The 14,430-nt window shown below is 39.4% G+C and overlaps 7 protein-coding genes across 7 annotated transcripts; 4 read left to right on the forward strand and 3 right to left on the reverse strand. All coding sequences in view use genetic code 12, as the record gives it.

Annotated features, from left to right (window-relative positions):
- Nucleotides 1–26: 26 nt before the first annotated feature.
- On the forward strand, nt 27–824 carry CPAR2_110230 (uncharacterized protein; the record flags this gene model as incomplete). Its single annotated transcript, XM_036807315.1, has 1 exon — nt 27–824. One exon carries the CDS (start codon nt 27–29, stop codon nt 822–824), a length of 798 nt encoding a protein of 265 aa, XP_036664164.1.
- Nucleotides 825–1,054: 230 nt separating this feature from the next.
- On the forward strand, nt 1,055–3,949 carry CPAR2_110240 (uncharacterized protein; the record flags this gene model as incomplete). Its single annotated transcript, XM_036807316.1, has 1 exon — nt 1,055–3,949. The coding sequence occupies one exon, from the start codon at nt 1,055–1,057 to the stop codon at nt 3,947–3,949; it is 2,895 nt and encodes a 964-aa protein (XP_036664165.1).
- Nucleotides 3,950–3,967: 18 nt separating this feature from the next.
- On the reverse strand, nt 3,968–4,576 carry TSR2 (Tsr2p; the record flags this gene model as incomplete). The annotated part of the gene is made up of 1 exon (XM_036807317.1): nt 3,968–4,576. One exon carries the CDS (start codon nt 4,574–4,576, stop codon nt 3,968–3,970), a length of 609 nt encoding a protein of 202 aa, XP_036664166.1.
- Nucleotides 4,577–4,850: 274 nt separating this feature from the next.
- Nucleotides 4,851–9,191, forward strand: CPAR2_110260 (DNA-directed RNA polymerase III core subunit; the record flags this gene model as incomplete). The annotated part of the gene is made up of 1 exon (XM_036807318.1): nt 4,851–9,191. One exon carries the CDS (start codon nt 4,851–4,853, stop codon nt 9,189–9,191), a length of 4,341 nt encoding a protein of 1,446 aa, XP_036664167.1.
- Nucleotides 9,192–9,222: 31 nt separating this feature from the next.
- ORC1 (origin recognition complex subunit 1) lies at nt 9,223–11,586 on the reverse strand (the record flags this gene model as incomplete). The annotated part of the gene is made up of 1 exon (XM_036807319.1): nt 9,223–11,586. The coding sequence occupies one exon, from the start codon at nt 11,584–11,586 to the stop codon at nt 9,223–9,225; it is 2,364 nt and encodes a 787-aa protein (XP_036664168.1).
- A 273-nt stretch (nt 11,587–11,859) lies between these two features.
- TEM1 (Ras family GTPase) lies at nt 11,860–12,518 on the reverse strand (the record flags this gene model as incomplete). The annotated part of the gene is made up of 2 exons (XM_036807320.1): nt 11,860–12,427; nt 12,484–12,518. 2 exons carry the CDS (start codon nt 12,516–12,518, stop codon nt 11,860–11,862), a joined length of 603 nt encoding a protein of 200 aa, XP_036664169.1.
- A 515-nt stretch (nt 12,519–13,033) lies between these two features.
- On the forward strand, nt 13,034–13,804 carry RPS1 (40S ribosomal protein eS1; the record flags this gene model as incomplete). Its single annotated transcript, XM_036807321.1, has 1 exon — nt 13,034–13,804. The coding sequence occupies one exon, from the start codon at nt 13,034–13,036 to the stop codon at nt 13,802–13,804; it is 771 nt and encodes a 256-aa protein (XP_036664170.1).
- Nucleotides 13,805–14,430: the final 626 nt, after the last annotated feature.

Raw genomic sequence — 14,430 nt, forward strand, 5'->3', positions numbered from 1 at the left:
AATTGGTACTACCACCCACCTCCACGATGCCCCCACAGCCAAGAATTGTGATCGAGCTGCCAGATGTGGAAAATACTATCCTTTCCTCCACATACCAAGCTTCTAGTCCGGCAAGATTTTCCACTGATGACGACAAGTTTATAATGTATGGAGGTGGACCGTCTTTTATCATCCAATGCAAAAATGTATCAAAACTTCGACCTTTTTCAAGCGACCGAGTATCTTTATTTGTTTTGTCCTCAAACTTGGTTATCTGGTCTCACAGGGATGGTTTGGGAATTGAAATACCGTATCAGTTGATTTACTTGCATGCGTTGGACAAGAATTCGCTATATTTACAAGTTAAAAATGATTCAGTACTCAGTGATACACTAAATGAAATTTTGGAAATACGGTTAGCTGAGAGTGGTGACAAGGGGGATGAAAATGAGCTATTTACCAAGGTGAATGGAAGTGCCGAAGCCATTTATGGGGCAATGACAACGTGCTCAGCCATGCACTTTGACTCAGAGGAGGAAGAAGATAGTAAAAACGCTACTGATATGATGGATCTTGAGCAAGCGCATCTCCCGACTATTGAAGTACCTGAGAGCTGGCTTAATGGTGACACATCCAACGTTGAAGAAAGGCCACTCAAAAATGATGGACATGCTGACGACCTCGATGGAGATGTAGACGAGGCACCGCCAGAGGAAGGAGTTGTTGCTGCAATGAGTGTTGATGTCGGTTATGCCCCAATAGCTGGCAGTAAAAGAACAGAGCAAGACGATGATATAGTTGTGAAGGAACCACTGGGGTTCAGCAAGAGAAATAGAAAGGAGTAACCTGTTTTAGAAACAGCAATATCTTAATTTTGTTTTCTGTAAGCTTCTCACGTGTTTGTTCCTTCCGTCGTACTTTCTCCGTGGAGACCCAAAGCGACTTTGATGCTCGCCAGTTAACGTAGAGAAAAAAAAAATCGATGATAAAACTAATCAGACACCCATTCACTTTGCTATACTGCTACTTTCGTTTCGCTCGTCACTCTTTTACCAGTTCTTGGCAATAACCAGGCATGAAGTCCTCTGAGGAGAGGATACAGTTCAAGAGAGATTTTTTAAGCTTGGGACAAGGACGAATAATCTCTGAAAACGATGCCAAATTTTGGTGCCGATTCTGGAAACTACCCACCAATAGTCAAGATATCTTTGAGTTGATTTCATTGGAGGATGCTAAGAATGTACGACAACAAAATGTGGTGAACTATGCTATTTTTATTAAAGTATTGAGCTTGAAAATTGTAGACATTGCCAGCTCGGAGTTTTTAACAAATATCGATATATCACTGCTTTTGAACTGCATTCGGTTTTTGGTAAAGGTGCTACCACCATTACTTGAGATAGAAGACTACGCTGATGGTATCGGGTATGAACTTTTCTGGAACTCAAATTTTAATCCAGCCGAGTATATCAAATCAAAGGAGGAAGAGCTACTGGATTTCGAGGAAGACGTCAAGAGATCCATACCACTTGAAGACCTAAAGCACACGTTAGGATTTAAATTGATGATGGCATTGGTTGACTTGTTGTATACCAAGGGTTTCACCTTAAGTACTAAGGAAAAAGGTGGTGTGAGTCTAAGTGTATGGGAACCTGGATTAGGCTTTGCTGGTAAGGCTAGAGCACCTAATTTGATAATAGATAGTAACAGAACGGAAGTGTTGAAGCTTGTGATAACATTATGCTCGGACGGGTACTATACCTCCCCATCAACAATCGTGTCCAAGGGATCCAGATTTCTAACAGTGTTGGTGTCAATGACGCCCAAAGTCAAGCTATTAACGTTGGTTTCGTCACTACTAAACCTTACTTGTAGGTCATCAAAAAACAACACCGAAAATGCATTATATTACGATGACGTCAACTATACCGAAATTCGACATTTATGTGTTACTTATGCTTTTTCATTGCTAACAATGATGGTAGTGTATCCAGTTCCAAGCGAGACAGGAATAAATGGAGGCAAGATACGCAATTTAGCGAGATTGTATCTAGGCAAAGTTCATAAAGAACCGGAATTAATGCTAATTGCCGTTTCCATGATGGATATGTTACGTTCTCCATTGCTAGGTAACGAATCCGAAACTAGCTCCTTTTCAGTTGGTAAGAATAGTCAACCATCCATATGGTCCACTAATACTGTTATGCTCATTTGGGAGTTGATTCAATGCAACAATAACTTCAGAGACGTTATGACTAACGAATATATGCCCCAACTAATGGTTGTCTTACTATACTATGTCTTCGAATTCAAGACGAATAATAGTCAGAAAAATTTGGTACGTGTTTGTGCATACCTACTACTATATTTGTCATCACAGGTGGAAATGCTTGAATTATTATTTCTCCCAATGTCACCACAATTATATGAGTCATTACCATTGGGATACAAAACAACAATAACGCCGTTAACTACAAGGGATTTTTTGGTGAGCCAGCTTTGTACGATATTGTTGAACTCATACCCAATACAGCCACTAACCTATAACTTTAAACCTTTACCAAAGCTTTTGCTAAACACTTTGGTTGAAACATTGTACAACTTGATTATTCCTGTTTCTGAAAATGAGCTTCAGGCGCATAATAATCCAAACAAGAAACTCAATAATCCAAATTCTCATGGAGGCTTATCATATCAGGCATCGTCTTTGATAACGCAGCTAATAGCCAGATTTTCGAGTAAAAACTTTCTTCTTGCAAAAAGTCATAATTTGAATGCAGTTGCCCTATTAGTGAGAGCTGTATGTATAGCTGTTGTTAAATACCCCCACCCATCACGTATGCTACTATTCAGTATCTTGAAAAACGAAAGGATATATGACAATTTATGGAATACGATATTCAACATCCAAGAGTACTCAGTTAGGGGCGATGCCATTTCAAAAATAGACGAAATTGCTGCGAATGAAACGATTGAGATTACAACGAAAGAGAATCAGAGAGACCCAAATGAAAAAATGGGGGCAATACCTATTTTGCCGCGCAATAGAAACGACAACTCTTCAACAATTTCCGAAAGCGAAAGCGTCGAATCATCTTTGCGACCGCGACCACCTGCTGGTATGTCAGACAAGGCAAGAGACAAACAGAAGAAAGACAGTCCTATTGGTCAAATTTGGTCAGGTAAAGATGCGTTGGCAATAATTCTTACTGTCATAATCCCACACTTGAAAATCATTTTGAGTACACTATGGACTGGCACAAGAGGAGCCAGTGTTGACACTTTTGAACTTGTCCAAAAAATTGAAAACTCTGACTTTTCCAAAATGATTGAAGAAAATCGGCATCAACTCAAGTACGAGCTATTTCCAGAGTCGCCGTTGGAGTTTCTAAAGTTTGATTGGAGTTTGCTTTCACTCGGTTGGTATCTCTCTTTGCTTTACAGCGAGATATACAATGCATCATCAGTGGTCAAAACGTATGTTGGTAATAATAATGGATTAATGAAAAACTTCTCCGCTTCTTTGGCTACTGTGAGTAAAATCACATCCAGTTGGACAACTTTTCTCAAGCAAGAACAGCCAGGAAACCAAGCAGATGAGTCTACTCGTCAATGTATCGAAAATGCGTTGACCGAGGTTAACACATGGCAGGGCACAGACATCAAACTTTTTGATGTGTCATCCTCTGCAAAAGACGGCTTTTTTTCCAATTTCAATAGATTCAATGGATCAACTAGTCAAGCAGTTCCAAATACCCCAGGAAGCTTGAATGATATGATGAGAAGGTTTAGTGACTTTAACGTCAATGGAGTCTCCAACTCTCCTACGTCGTCAGTGTTAAGTACTCCCGTTGAAGAACAAGAATCGTATTTCTCAAGAAGACCTGCAAGAAACTCAGTGACAAGCTTGCACTCGTTGAATAAGTTGAATAGAATACGGAGCAATACTCCACGTAACTCATTTAGTTAAAAAATCTACACAATTGTCTTACCGCCTTTTACCCTTTTTCTGTACTAATTGGAACCCATCGTCATCAATAACTGGTTCATCCTTGTGCTGTGGCTTCTCCTCGTCTATTTCCATATCATCTTCATCATCGCCTTCACCTTCATCGTCTTCACTGTCGGATACATCTGGGTTATTCGGATCTTCGTCTATATGCACCTGCCTATTTCCTCTTTGTGTGTTACTCTTCTCCTGCCACTTTGCATACAAAGCATCAATTTGATCGTATTTTTGATCTTGCACTTGCTTATAAAAAGCCATCACCAATGCTGCAATTTCCAATGCAGAGTCATTATCCACTTGCACATCAAACTCATCTACCATTGCGTACAACAAAGTCTCTTCGATCAACTGAATATCCACTGCATGAGATTCCTTAAACAAGTCGATCACTATTCCACTGATCCAATCTCTCTTTTCTGCTGACTTGGGTCCGCCCCAAGAGTTTTCAACAGCAGTTGCTAACTCTTCCCACTTGTATACCGCCATGCATACTCCTAATTCAAATTTAGCCTGCTGTTTCTCATTCGAAAAGGTTAAAGTTCCATTTTCAACCTCGACGTAATCTGTGGGATCAATACTCGTTGCCATGTTCGATGTTGGTTGTGCTGTTGGGATTGTGAAAGATGAGCATCTCAAATTTTTTTGAAAAGAGCCGCAACTGATTCCATTTTCGGAGTGAGAAAAGTGAAAAACGAAAATTTGATAGACTCTTTTTTCTTTTCTGATTCATTCTTGGAAAGAGATCACCGAATCATCTGTTTACTATTACAACACTACGACTTTGCCATCAATAAACTGAACTGAAAAGTATTACTGATACAGCAGATATTTCTATTTCGAAGTTTTTGTCGAACCAATTATCATGGGTAAAGAAGTGGTACTAGACATTGCCCCGAAGTGTATCGATGGGCTAGAGTTTTCGGCCCTCTCTGCAAAGGATATCATTGCCCAATCCGAAGTGGAAATCCTAACTAGGGATTTGTATGATTTAGAGAAAGGTAGGGCTCCCAAAGAAGGAGGTGCCTTGGACACGAAAATGGGTATTTCATCAAACTCATCGGAATGTGCCACATGTCATGGTAATCTCGCATCATGTAATGGCCATTTCGGCCATATCAGACTCGCCTTACCTGTTTTTCATGTCGGGTATTTCAAAGCCGTGATATCAGTGTTGCAATGTGTTTGCAAAAATTGTGGTGCCATATTACTAGATCCACAAGCGAAACGTCAGTTTTTGTCGGAATTGAGGCGACCAAACATTGATAACTTGAAGAGAATGAAGATTTTAAAGAGAATCAATGACCAGTGCAAGAAACAACGACGTTGTTTAAAGTGCAATCATGTAAATGGTGTAGTCAAGAAAGCTGCGAGTGGAGCCGGGCCTGCATCATTGAAAATTGTTCACGACACTTTCCGATGGATCGGTAAAAAGGACACACCAGAAAAGACTCTATGGGATGAAGATTTAGATTTGGTATTCCAACGCAACCCTGATTTGGAGAAATTTGCGAAGAGAATTCAGGAGGATTTTAACCCGTTAAAGACTTTAAACTTGTTTAAACAGATCATCCCTGAAGATTGTGAACTACTCGGAATGGATTCATCTAAAGGGGGAAGACCGGAAACGTATATATGGCGATATCTACCAGCACCTCCAGTTTGTATAAGACCTTCGGTTATGATGGATGCACAATCGAACGAAGATGATCTCACAGTCAAGCTCACAGAGATTGTTTGGACATCATCAATGATTAAAGCAGGGATCACCAAAGGTATCTCCATCAATAACTTGATGGAGCAGTGGGACTACTTGCAACTATCTGTGGCAATGTATATCAACTCGGATGCTGCAAACCCAGCCTTGATGTCGGGTGGAGGTGGTGGTGGAGGTAGTGGATCAAAATCCGCGAAACCAATCCGTGGGTTCTGTCAAAGATTGAAGGGTAAACAAGGCCGATTTAGAGGCAATTTGTCGGGTAAAAGAGTTGATTTCTCAGGTAGAACCGTCATTTCACCAGATCCCAACTTGAAGATAGACGAAGTTGCAGTGCCCGACAGAGTTGCTAAAGTTTTGACTTATCCAGAAAAATGCACGAGATACAACAAGAAAAAGTTACAAGGATTGATCATCAATGGGCCCGATGTACATCCGGGAGCAAACTACGTAATGAAACAAAATGAAGCGGGAAAGAGGAATCTTAGATTTGGTGATCGTATAAAGTTGGCTAAATCATTACAAGTAGGAGACGTTGTTGAACGTCATATTGAGGATGGTGATGTTGTGTTATTCAATCGTCAGCCTTCATTGCATAGATTATCCATTTTGGCGCATTATGCCAAAGTTCGTCCTTGGAGAACTTTCAGATTGAATGAGTGTGTATGCACACCTTATAATGCCGATTTTGATGGGGATGAAATGAATTTACATGTTCCTCAAACAGAAGAAGCTAGAGCCGAAGCAATCAACTTAATGGGAGTCAAGAATAACTTGTTGACACCAAAGTCCGGAGAGCCAATTATCGCGGCTACCCAAGATTTCATTACAGGCTCGTATTTGATTTCACACAAGGACTCATTTTTCGATCGTGCATCCTTGGTGCAATTGTTAAGTATGATGTCGGATGCGGATATACAATTTGATATCCCCCCGCCTACCATTGTGAAGCCGATTATGCTTTGGACGGGTAAGCAAGTCTTTTCTTTATTGATTAAGCCAAACAGACATAGTAAAGTTGTCATCAATTTGAATGCGAAAAACAAGACATTCCATCCTCCTGCCAAGGGTCTTCCCAGTGAGATGTCGCCTAACGATGGATTTGTCATCATTAGAGGCTCACAAATCCTTAGTGGATTGATGGACAAATCGACTTTGGGGGATGGTAAGAAGCACTCTGTGTTTTACACCATACTACGTGACTATGGTCCTCAAGAAGCAGCGGCAGCAATGAATAGAATGGCAAAGTTATGTGCTAGATTTTTGGGTAATCGAGGCTTCTCCATTGGTATTAATGACGTGACACCCGCCCACGAATTGAAGCAAAAGAAGGAGTTAATGGTCGAACAAGCGTATCTTAAATGTGACCAATTAATTGATTTGTACAATCGAGGCAAGTTGGAAACTCAACCTGGTTGTAATGAAGAGCAAACCTTAGAAGCAAAAATTGGTGGTTTATTGTCCAAGGTTAGAGAAGAGGTGGGTGATGTTTGTATTCGAGAATTGGACTCTTTGAATGCTCCTTTGATTATGGCCACATGTGGTTCCAAAGGTTCCACGTTGAATGTATCTCAAATGGTTGCTGTTGTTGGTCAACAAATTATCTCTGGTCATCGTGTCCCTGATGGTTTCCAAGACCGTTCCTTACCCCATTTTACCAAAAATTCCAAAACACCGCAATCCAAAGGTTTTGTCAGAAATTCATTTTTCAGTGGTTTATCACCCCCAGAATTCTTGTTTCATGCTATTTCAGGTAGAGAGGGTTTGGTTGATACTGCGGTCAAGACTGCGGAAACCGGTTACATGTCGCGTCGATTAATGAAATCCCTTGAAGATCTTTCGTCACAATACGACAACACTGTGCGTAATTCATCAAATGGTATTGTTCAGTTTACTTATGGTGGTGACGGTTTAGATCCATATGATATGGAAGGTGATGCTAAACCGGTAAATTTTATTAGACAATGGGATCACGCTTACAACATAACATACAACGTCAACGACAAACCGTTGTTGCCGTACGAGATAGTTGAGTTGGCCGACAAGACGTTAAAACCACTTGTTGATAAGGTCGCAGTTGTTGGAACTGAGTCGCAGAGTGAAGATGAGTTAGTCGATCAAAAGGATGCCGAAAAAGCATTTTACGAATCTGTGAGGGAATTCCTACGGGAAAAAGCTGAAAAGCTTGCACGATTAAGAGAAAGTAGAGGCTTGAAAGCATATTATAATAAAATTCACGAGGATGAAATTTTAGTGGATGAAGACGAAGTCAAACTCAACGCTGTAAACCAGTTGATGAGGATTTCACACAGGGCTGCTAAAGAGTTTATGAAACAATGTTTATACAAGTATTCGAGAGCAAAAGTTGAGCCTGGAACTGCTGTTGGTGCTATTGGAGCGCAATCCATTGGTGAACCCGGTACGCAAATGACTTTAAAGACTTTCCATTTTGCTGGTGTGGCATCAATGAATGTCACTTTGGGGGTTCCACGTATTAAGGAAATCATCAATGCATCAAAAACTATTTCAACGCCAATTATCAATGCAGTTTTGGTGAATGATGATGATGAAATTGCCGCTCGTGTGGCCAAGGGAAGAATCGAAAAGACGTTGTTGAAGGATGTTGCATTTTACATTGAAGATGTATACAAAGACAACATGGCCTATTTGGCTATCAAAATTGACTTGGAAACTATTGACAAATTGCAATTGGAATTAACCATCGAAAACATTGCACAAGCTATATTCAAAGCGCCGAAATTGAGAATTGCTCCTTCTGATGTTGTAATCACTGCAAAGAACAGAATCAATGTGTTGTGCAATGTTAATGAATCTAAATCCGAAAGCCTAAAATCTGTGGGTGATTCACTGAATGCGCTTTTCTTTAGAATGCAGACTTTGAAAAGAGTGTTGCCAGATATCTGCATCAAGGGATTGCCAAATATTTTCCGTGCCGTGATCAACATTAAAGACGATGGAAAAAAGGAGTTGCTTGTTGAGGGTTACGGTTTAAAAGACGTTATGAATACTGAAGGTATTGTTGGTACAAAAACCACAACCAATCATGTTTTAGAAGTAAATGAAATATTGGGTATTGAAGCAGCCAGAGGCTCAATCATAAGAGAAATCGAATATACAATGAGTAATCACGGTATGAGTGTGGATCCTCGTCATATTCAATTATTGGGAGATGTTATGACATACAAGGGAGAAGTGTTGGGTATCACAAGATTCGGTCTTAGTAAAATGCGTGATTCAGTCTTGCAATTGGCTTCTTTTGAGAAAACCACTGATCATTTGTTTGATGCTGCATTTTTCATGAAAAAGGACAAGATTGAGGGTGTTTCCGAGTGTATCATCTTGGGCCAAACTATGCGTGTGGGTACTGGGGCATTCAAATTGGTCAAGTCTTCTAATTATGACGAAAAGGTGTTGAAGAAAAAGCCTACTTTGTTTGAATCATGTTGTGAAGTCACAACTGCTGCTTAGAATGTACATATATGTGTGTACGTAATAATAATCACAAAAATTGTGAAATTTCTTGGTCCTTTTTCAATACAGAAACCACTTCCTCTTCACTCACGGTCAATAGTACCATTCTTTTCCGCTCACTCGAGAAATTTTGTTGATTAATGACTCCTGCTTCAACTAGTGAATTCAAAATAAATTCAAAGTGATGGATTCTGATATTGATTTGTTCCTTATCGCCAATTTTATCAGCGTACAATAGGTCAAACATTGATGAGTCAGTCATAAAAGGATTGGAGGTTGTAAACATGGCTATTGAGTTTTTCATTTCATCAATAATGTCCCCTACTGAATTTTCGGCCAAACCGCTTCTTCTGGTCCTCCTCAAAAGTGCTGCGAGGAAAAGTTTAGCAGCGAATGGTAAAGCATTCAAATACTTGGCTAAAGGAGAGTTGACACTTTCGCTGATGGCTTGTGATATGTGGGATATCAACACTTGGCATGTTTCTTTCTGGTCGTTGCTTTCCATATACTGTTTCTCGGCAATTTCTACTGCCCGACGACAAATTGTTAACGCACGTCTAGCATCTCCACTAACACTAGCCACTTTTCGTGATGCAAAACCAATGGCATCAAAACTTATTTCTACCTTGTGACGACTTCCCTTTGTCAACATGTTCAATCTGTGTTGTATTATGACACCCAATTGTTGATATGTATACCCCTTGAATTGAATTCTGCGCAACCCCATTCTTGATGATATTTTGTTAGCAAGAACTCTCTCAGGTAAATCCATGGTGTTTGCCACAGCTATAACAATCAACTTGGAAGTGGCATACGTTGGCCAATTGAAGAAATTGTACATAACGTTCTGTTTTTTTTGGGCAATCTGGTCCAACTCATCCATCATCACAACCAAAGGTAATCTTTTCTCGTCGTTTCTTTTAAAGTACTCCTCCAAAAGGATAGCTGCATTGGAGTCAACGACTCTATCACCACCAGTTATGTACTCCCATAGCATACTATATGCAACTGTTGGTGCAAGTAATTTCAATCCATTAAATTCAAAAAAATTGAATGGTTTTACATAGCCCTCTTTAGCTAAATCGGTCATTTGATTGATGACATCTTTGATAGTGGCAGTCTTGCCCATGCCAGGAACACCACTTACATATATACAACAACCCGTTCTTTCATTGATTGCACTTTCCAAACTGGCATAAATCATCAGAAACTCATCTTCTCTACCGGGAAGCGCATTCAATCGTTGAGAGGTATGTAATTTCTCCTTCACCTCTTTGAATGCTTCAGAAGTGGGATCAAGTGTGCCTTCGGGCAACTTTTTCGAAGGTGATGTGAATGATGGTAATTGCCCTTGGTCTTGCATGACTCTGATTCTTTTACGTGGAGTAACCACTGAGTAGATGCTTTCAATTTCTGAATCAATTGAGCGAATTGACTTTTTGGGTGACAGTGATTTACTTGACTTGAAAGAAGACCCGAGCCTACGTTTCTTGGGAGTAGTTGCAACTCTGTGCCTTTTCTTTGTGGTCTCCTCCTCGTCTTCTGATTCTTCATAGCTTTCGCTGTTGTCGATGTCTTCCAGTGAAGAAGCTGTGCTTTCGGGTTCTTTATGAGCAATAGGAGCAGTAGCAGGCACAGTTTCGTTTGCAGTTTCAGGAGCATCGACTTTACTAGTAGTGTCTCCAGTGGGTGATTGTTTCCGTGTTTGCTCTTCCGTCTTTACGCTAATATGTCGCTTCTTATTCGTCTCTCCTCTCCTTTCCCTCTTTCCTCGGTTTTCAGCCTCTGGCTTTTTCAAAGGCCCTGAATTAAACACGATTCTTTTCAACGTATCCTGGAAATGATCTGCATCCTCGGCGAAAATTCTCATAAGCTCATTATAATCAAATTTTTCCGAAAACTTATCCTGTTCATTTGTTGCCCTACGACACATGAATGTGTGTGTGCCGTCTTCTTTATGAGACGCTTTACTTTTTTTGAATTCATTTTCAGACAAAACATGAACATGGTCACCTATCTGATCAAGCTCAATTTCGTCGAGATATGGGACTAGCAAGATCTCCCCTTCAATTATTTCGATATCTGCTGGGATAGTTTCAATCTCACTTCTTTCACTAAACCAAACGACAATGATCTCTACAAAGTCATTAATACCGAATCGTATATCTTTAATCAATGCAATATTGGATTCGTCCTCAGCAGTTACCAAAATTGTGTCGCCACTTTTAACTTGAAATTGATCATGTTTGCGTCTCAAAATAAGAGGATCTGACGTGGTTGATTTACTCCTGCGATTAGGCCTTCTTGAATGTGAGCTGTGCGTAGAGGAATTAAAGTTTCCATTTATCTCAGAACTAAAGACAAGCTCCCATCCTTTATATTCATGCGACATATATGCTTTGGGAAGGAAAGAAGCGTAGATATGTGGAATCTATCTTTGTGCGGCGTATTTTCATTTTGGACTGAGAAACGGTATTAGCTATATACAGGAGACACATGCTAGAGAGGTGTTTTACACTTTGAACTGGTTCGTTTTCTCCTTAAAGTATGTATTAAGCATCAATGGCCCTCTAATATGGGTGCTATAGAATTGAACAATAAATTATAAAACTCGTTAGAAATCGTTAACAGGCGGAGAATCATCAACAACTCTCCTACAAAAGCTTCATTTGAAAATCAATATTGGTTCTCCCACATTAACAATCTCCTCCAAATTCAACTTTAAATCAAATGCCTTCGACAAGATAATTTTGAATATCTTTTGAACATTGATCGAATGACTGGTTGAGCAAAAAATAACCGGAGCCTTCATTGCAGCTCCAAATTTCTTAGCTTGTTGTGTGATTTCAATTTGATCTTGAAATGATAAATCTATAAATTGATCATATTTTGTACCAATAAGAAACGGAATTGCTGTTTTATTAAATCCTCTTACTTGTCGATAAAATTCCTTGATCGAATTGAGAGTGGATTTTCTCGTTAGATCAAACATGAATAAAATTGCAACTGCATCATTGGAGACTAGCGGTAGCATATTGATAAACTCTTTCTGTCCTCCAAGATCCCATATGGAAAACATGATTGTAGTATTCCTTATTTGTATTCGTTTATCCATGAAATTAACGCCAAGCGTTTGTATGTAATCTTCATCGAAGGAACCTTCGACGTACTTGACCATTAGTGACGTCTTGCCAATCTGGGAGTCACCAATTAAGCCTACTTTTAATGCAACTCTATCGTGGGGTAGGTTAGTATAACGTAGTCGTACAAATTAGAATGACGTACATACTGGTTGTTTTGATCTTGATCTTGACCCTCGTCCATTTGTATGCAAAAAGTGTAAGAATGCTAGTGGGAAGGAATGCAGATGGATGGAATGTTATTAGTGTTATGATTGATAATTTGGTCTGTGGGGAAGAATGCGATTAGTATATCTATTCTACGGGAATGCACTTCAGAACCTGGCTATCACGTTGATCCCATTTGATCCCAAACCCAAAATTGTTATGTTTACCTTTTGTGCATAATACACGTTTATTAGGGCAAAGCCCTAACATGCTCAATATATCACGTGAATAGATTGAAACTATAACTCTAGCTTTTTTTCTGTGCTCACCACAATTTTCTCTCTACGGTAGCGTCCTATCTCATTTGTTATATTGTGTCTCGCTGCACTACTATACGTAAGATATTACATAATACTTTTTGCAAGAGTTACATAATACTCCCCATAGTAAGGCGAGTACAGCGACAACAGAAAAAAATTTTAATACAAAGTAATTTTTCACCTGTCCTTACTTTTTTCCCTTTATCTTCAACAAACTGAAAGGCATTAGAACATGGCAGTAGGTAAAAATAAGAGACTTTCTAAAGGAAAGAAAGGATTGAAAAAGAAGGTCGTCGACCCATTCACCAGAAAAGATTGGTTTGACATTAAAGCCCCAACCACCTTTGAAAACAGAAATGTTGGTAAAACTTTAATCAACAGATCCACTGGTTTGAAGAATGCAGCCGATGGATTAAAGGGAAGAGTTTTCGAAGTTTGTTTGGCTGACTTGCAAGGTTCAGAAGACCACTCATACAGAAAGATCAAATTGAGAGTTGATGAAGTTCAAGGTAAAAACTTGTTGACCAACTTCCACGGTTTGGATTTCACCTCAGACAAAATAAGATCATTGGTTAGAAAATGGCAATCATTGGTTGAAGCCAATGTTACTGTCAAGACTGCCGATGACTACGTTTTGAGAGTATTTGCCATTGCCTTCACCAAGAGACAACCAAACCAAATCAAAAAGACCACTTATGCTCAATCATCCAAATTGAGAGAAATCAGAAAGAAGATGACTGAAATCATGCAAAGAGAAGTTTCCAACTGTACTTTGGCTCAATTAACCTCCAAGTTGATTCCAGAAGTTATTGGTCGTGAAATTGAAAAATCTACTCAAACTATCTTCCCATTGCAAAACGTTCACATCAGAAAAGTCAAATTGTTGAAACAACCAAAATTCGACTTGGGTTCATTGTTGGCTTTGCACGGTGAAGGTTCAACTGAAGAAAAGGGTAAGAAGGTTTCAGGTGGTTTCAAGGATGTTGTTTTGGAATCAGTTTAAAAGGTCATCACTGGTCAAAATAAGCATTTGTTCTGTTTTCATTTATATACTGTAACTACCTAATATACATAACGAAAGGGTTTTAGGAAAGTGTAGAGAGATGAAGGTGTAATCTCTACGTGTGCTTGCATCTCAAGGGATGGTTGGCAATATTCTTGTCTTGATGTGCAATGTCGTGAAAATGGCTAGCGACATCCGGCCTGCATATAGCACTAACAATAATGTTTTTGCGGTAGCAATTATTCCTTTTGGAATGACACAAACGCGAAACTCAAAAAGGGTATCTCATAGTTTGTCTTTTTCTCTCAATGAAGATAAAAGTGTCCTTGTAGAGGGGGAAGGGGATATGGGGAGACAATCTCTATGAAAACACACGGACGTCTTTTGCTCATTAGCTTACGGCACCCTTCATCTGGCAATGTATATTTATGTAAAAACCTGTTGTGAATGCAATCCAGAGTATAATAGCAAAGAATCTCACATTCTTAGTGTCCTTATTGTTTTTTTAAAGCAATCGACATTACACAAACCATTTGGAATTTCATTCCCTTTTCAACACTTTTCTTTCCTTGAACCGAAATTTTCCTATAAACCATTGGGGCTGAGATTCAGAAACAACTATCGAA

This window comes from Candida parapsilosis, contig 005569, assembly GCF_000182765.1.
Source record: "Candida parapsilosis strain CDC317 annotated contig 005569".
In the NCBI taxonomy this organism is placed as follows: Eukaryota; Fungi; Ascomycota; class Pichiomycetes; order Serinales; family Debaryomycetaceae; genus Lodderomyces; species Lodderomyces parapsilosis.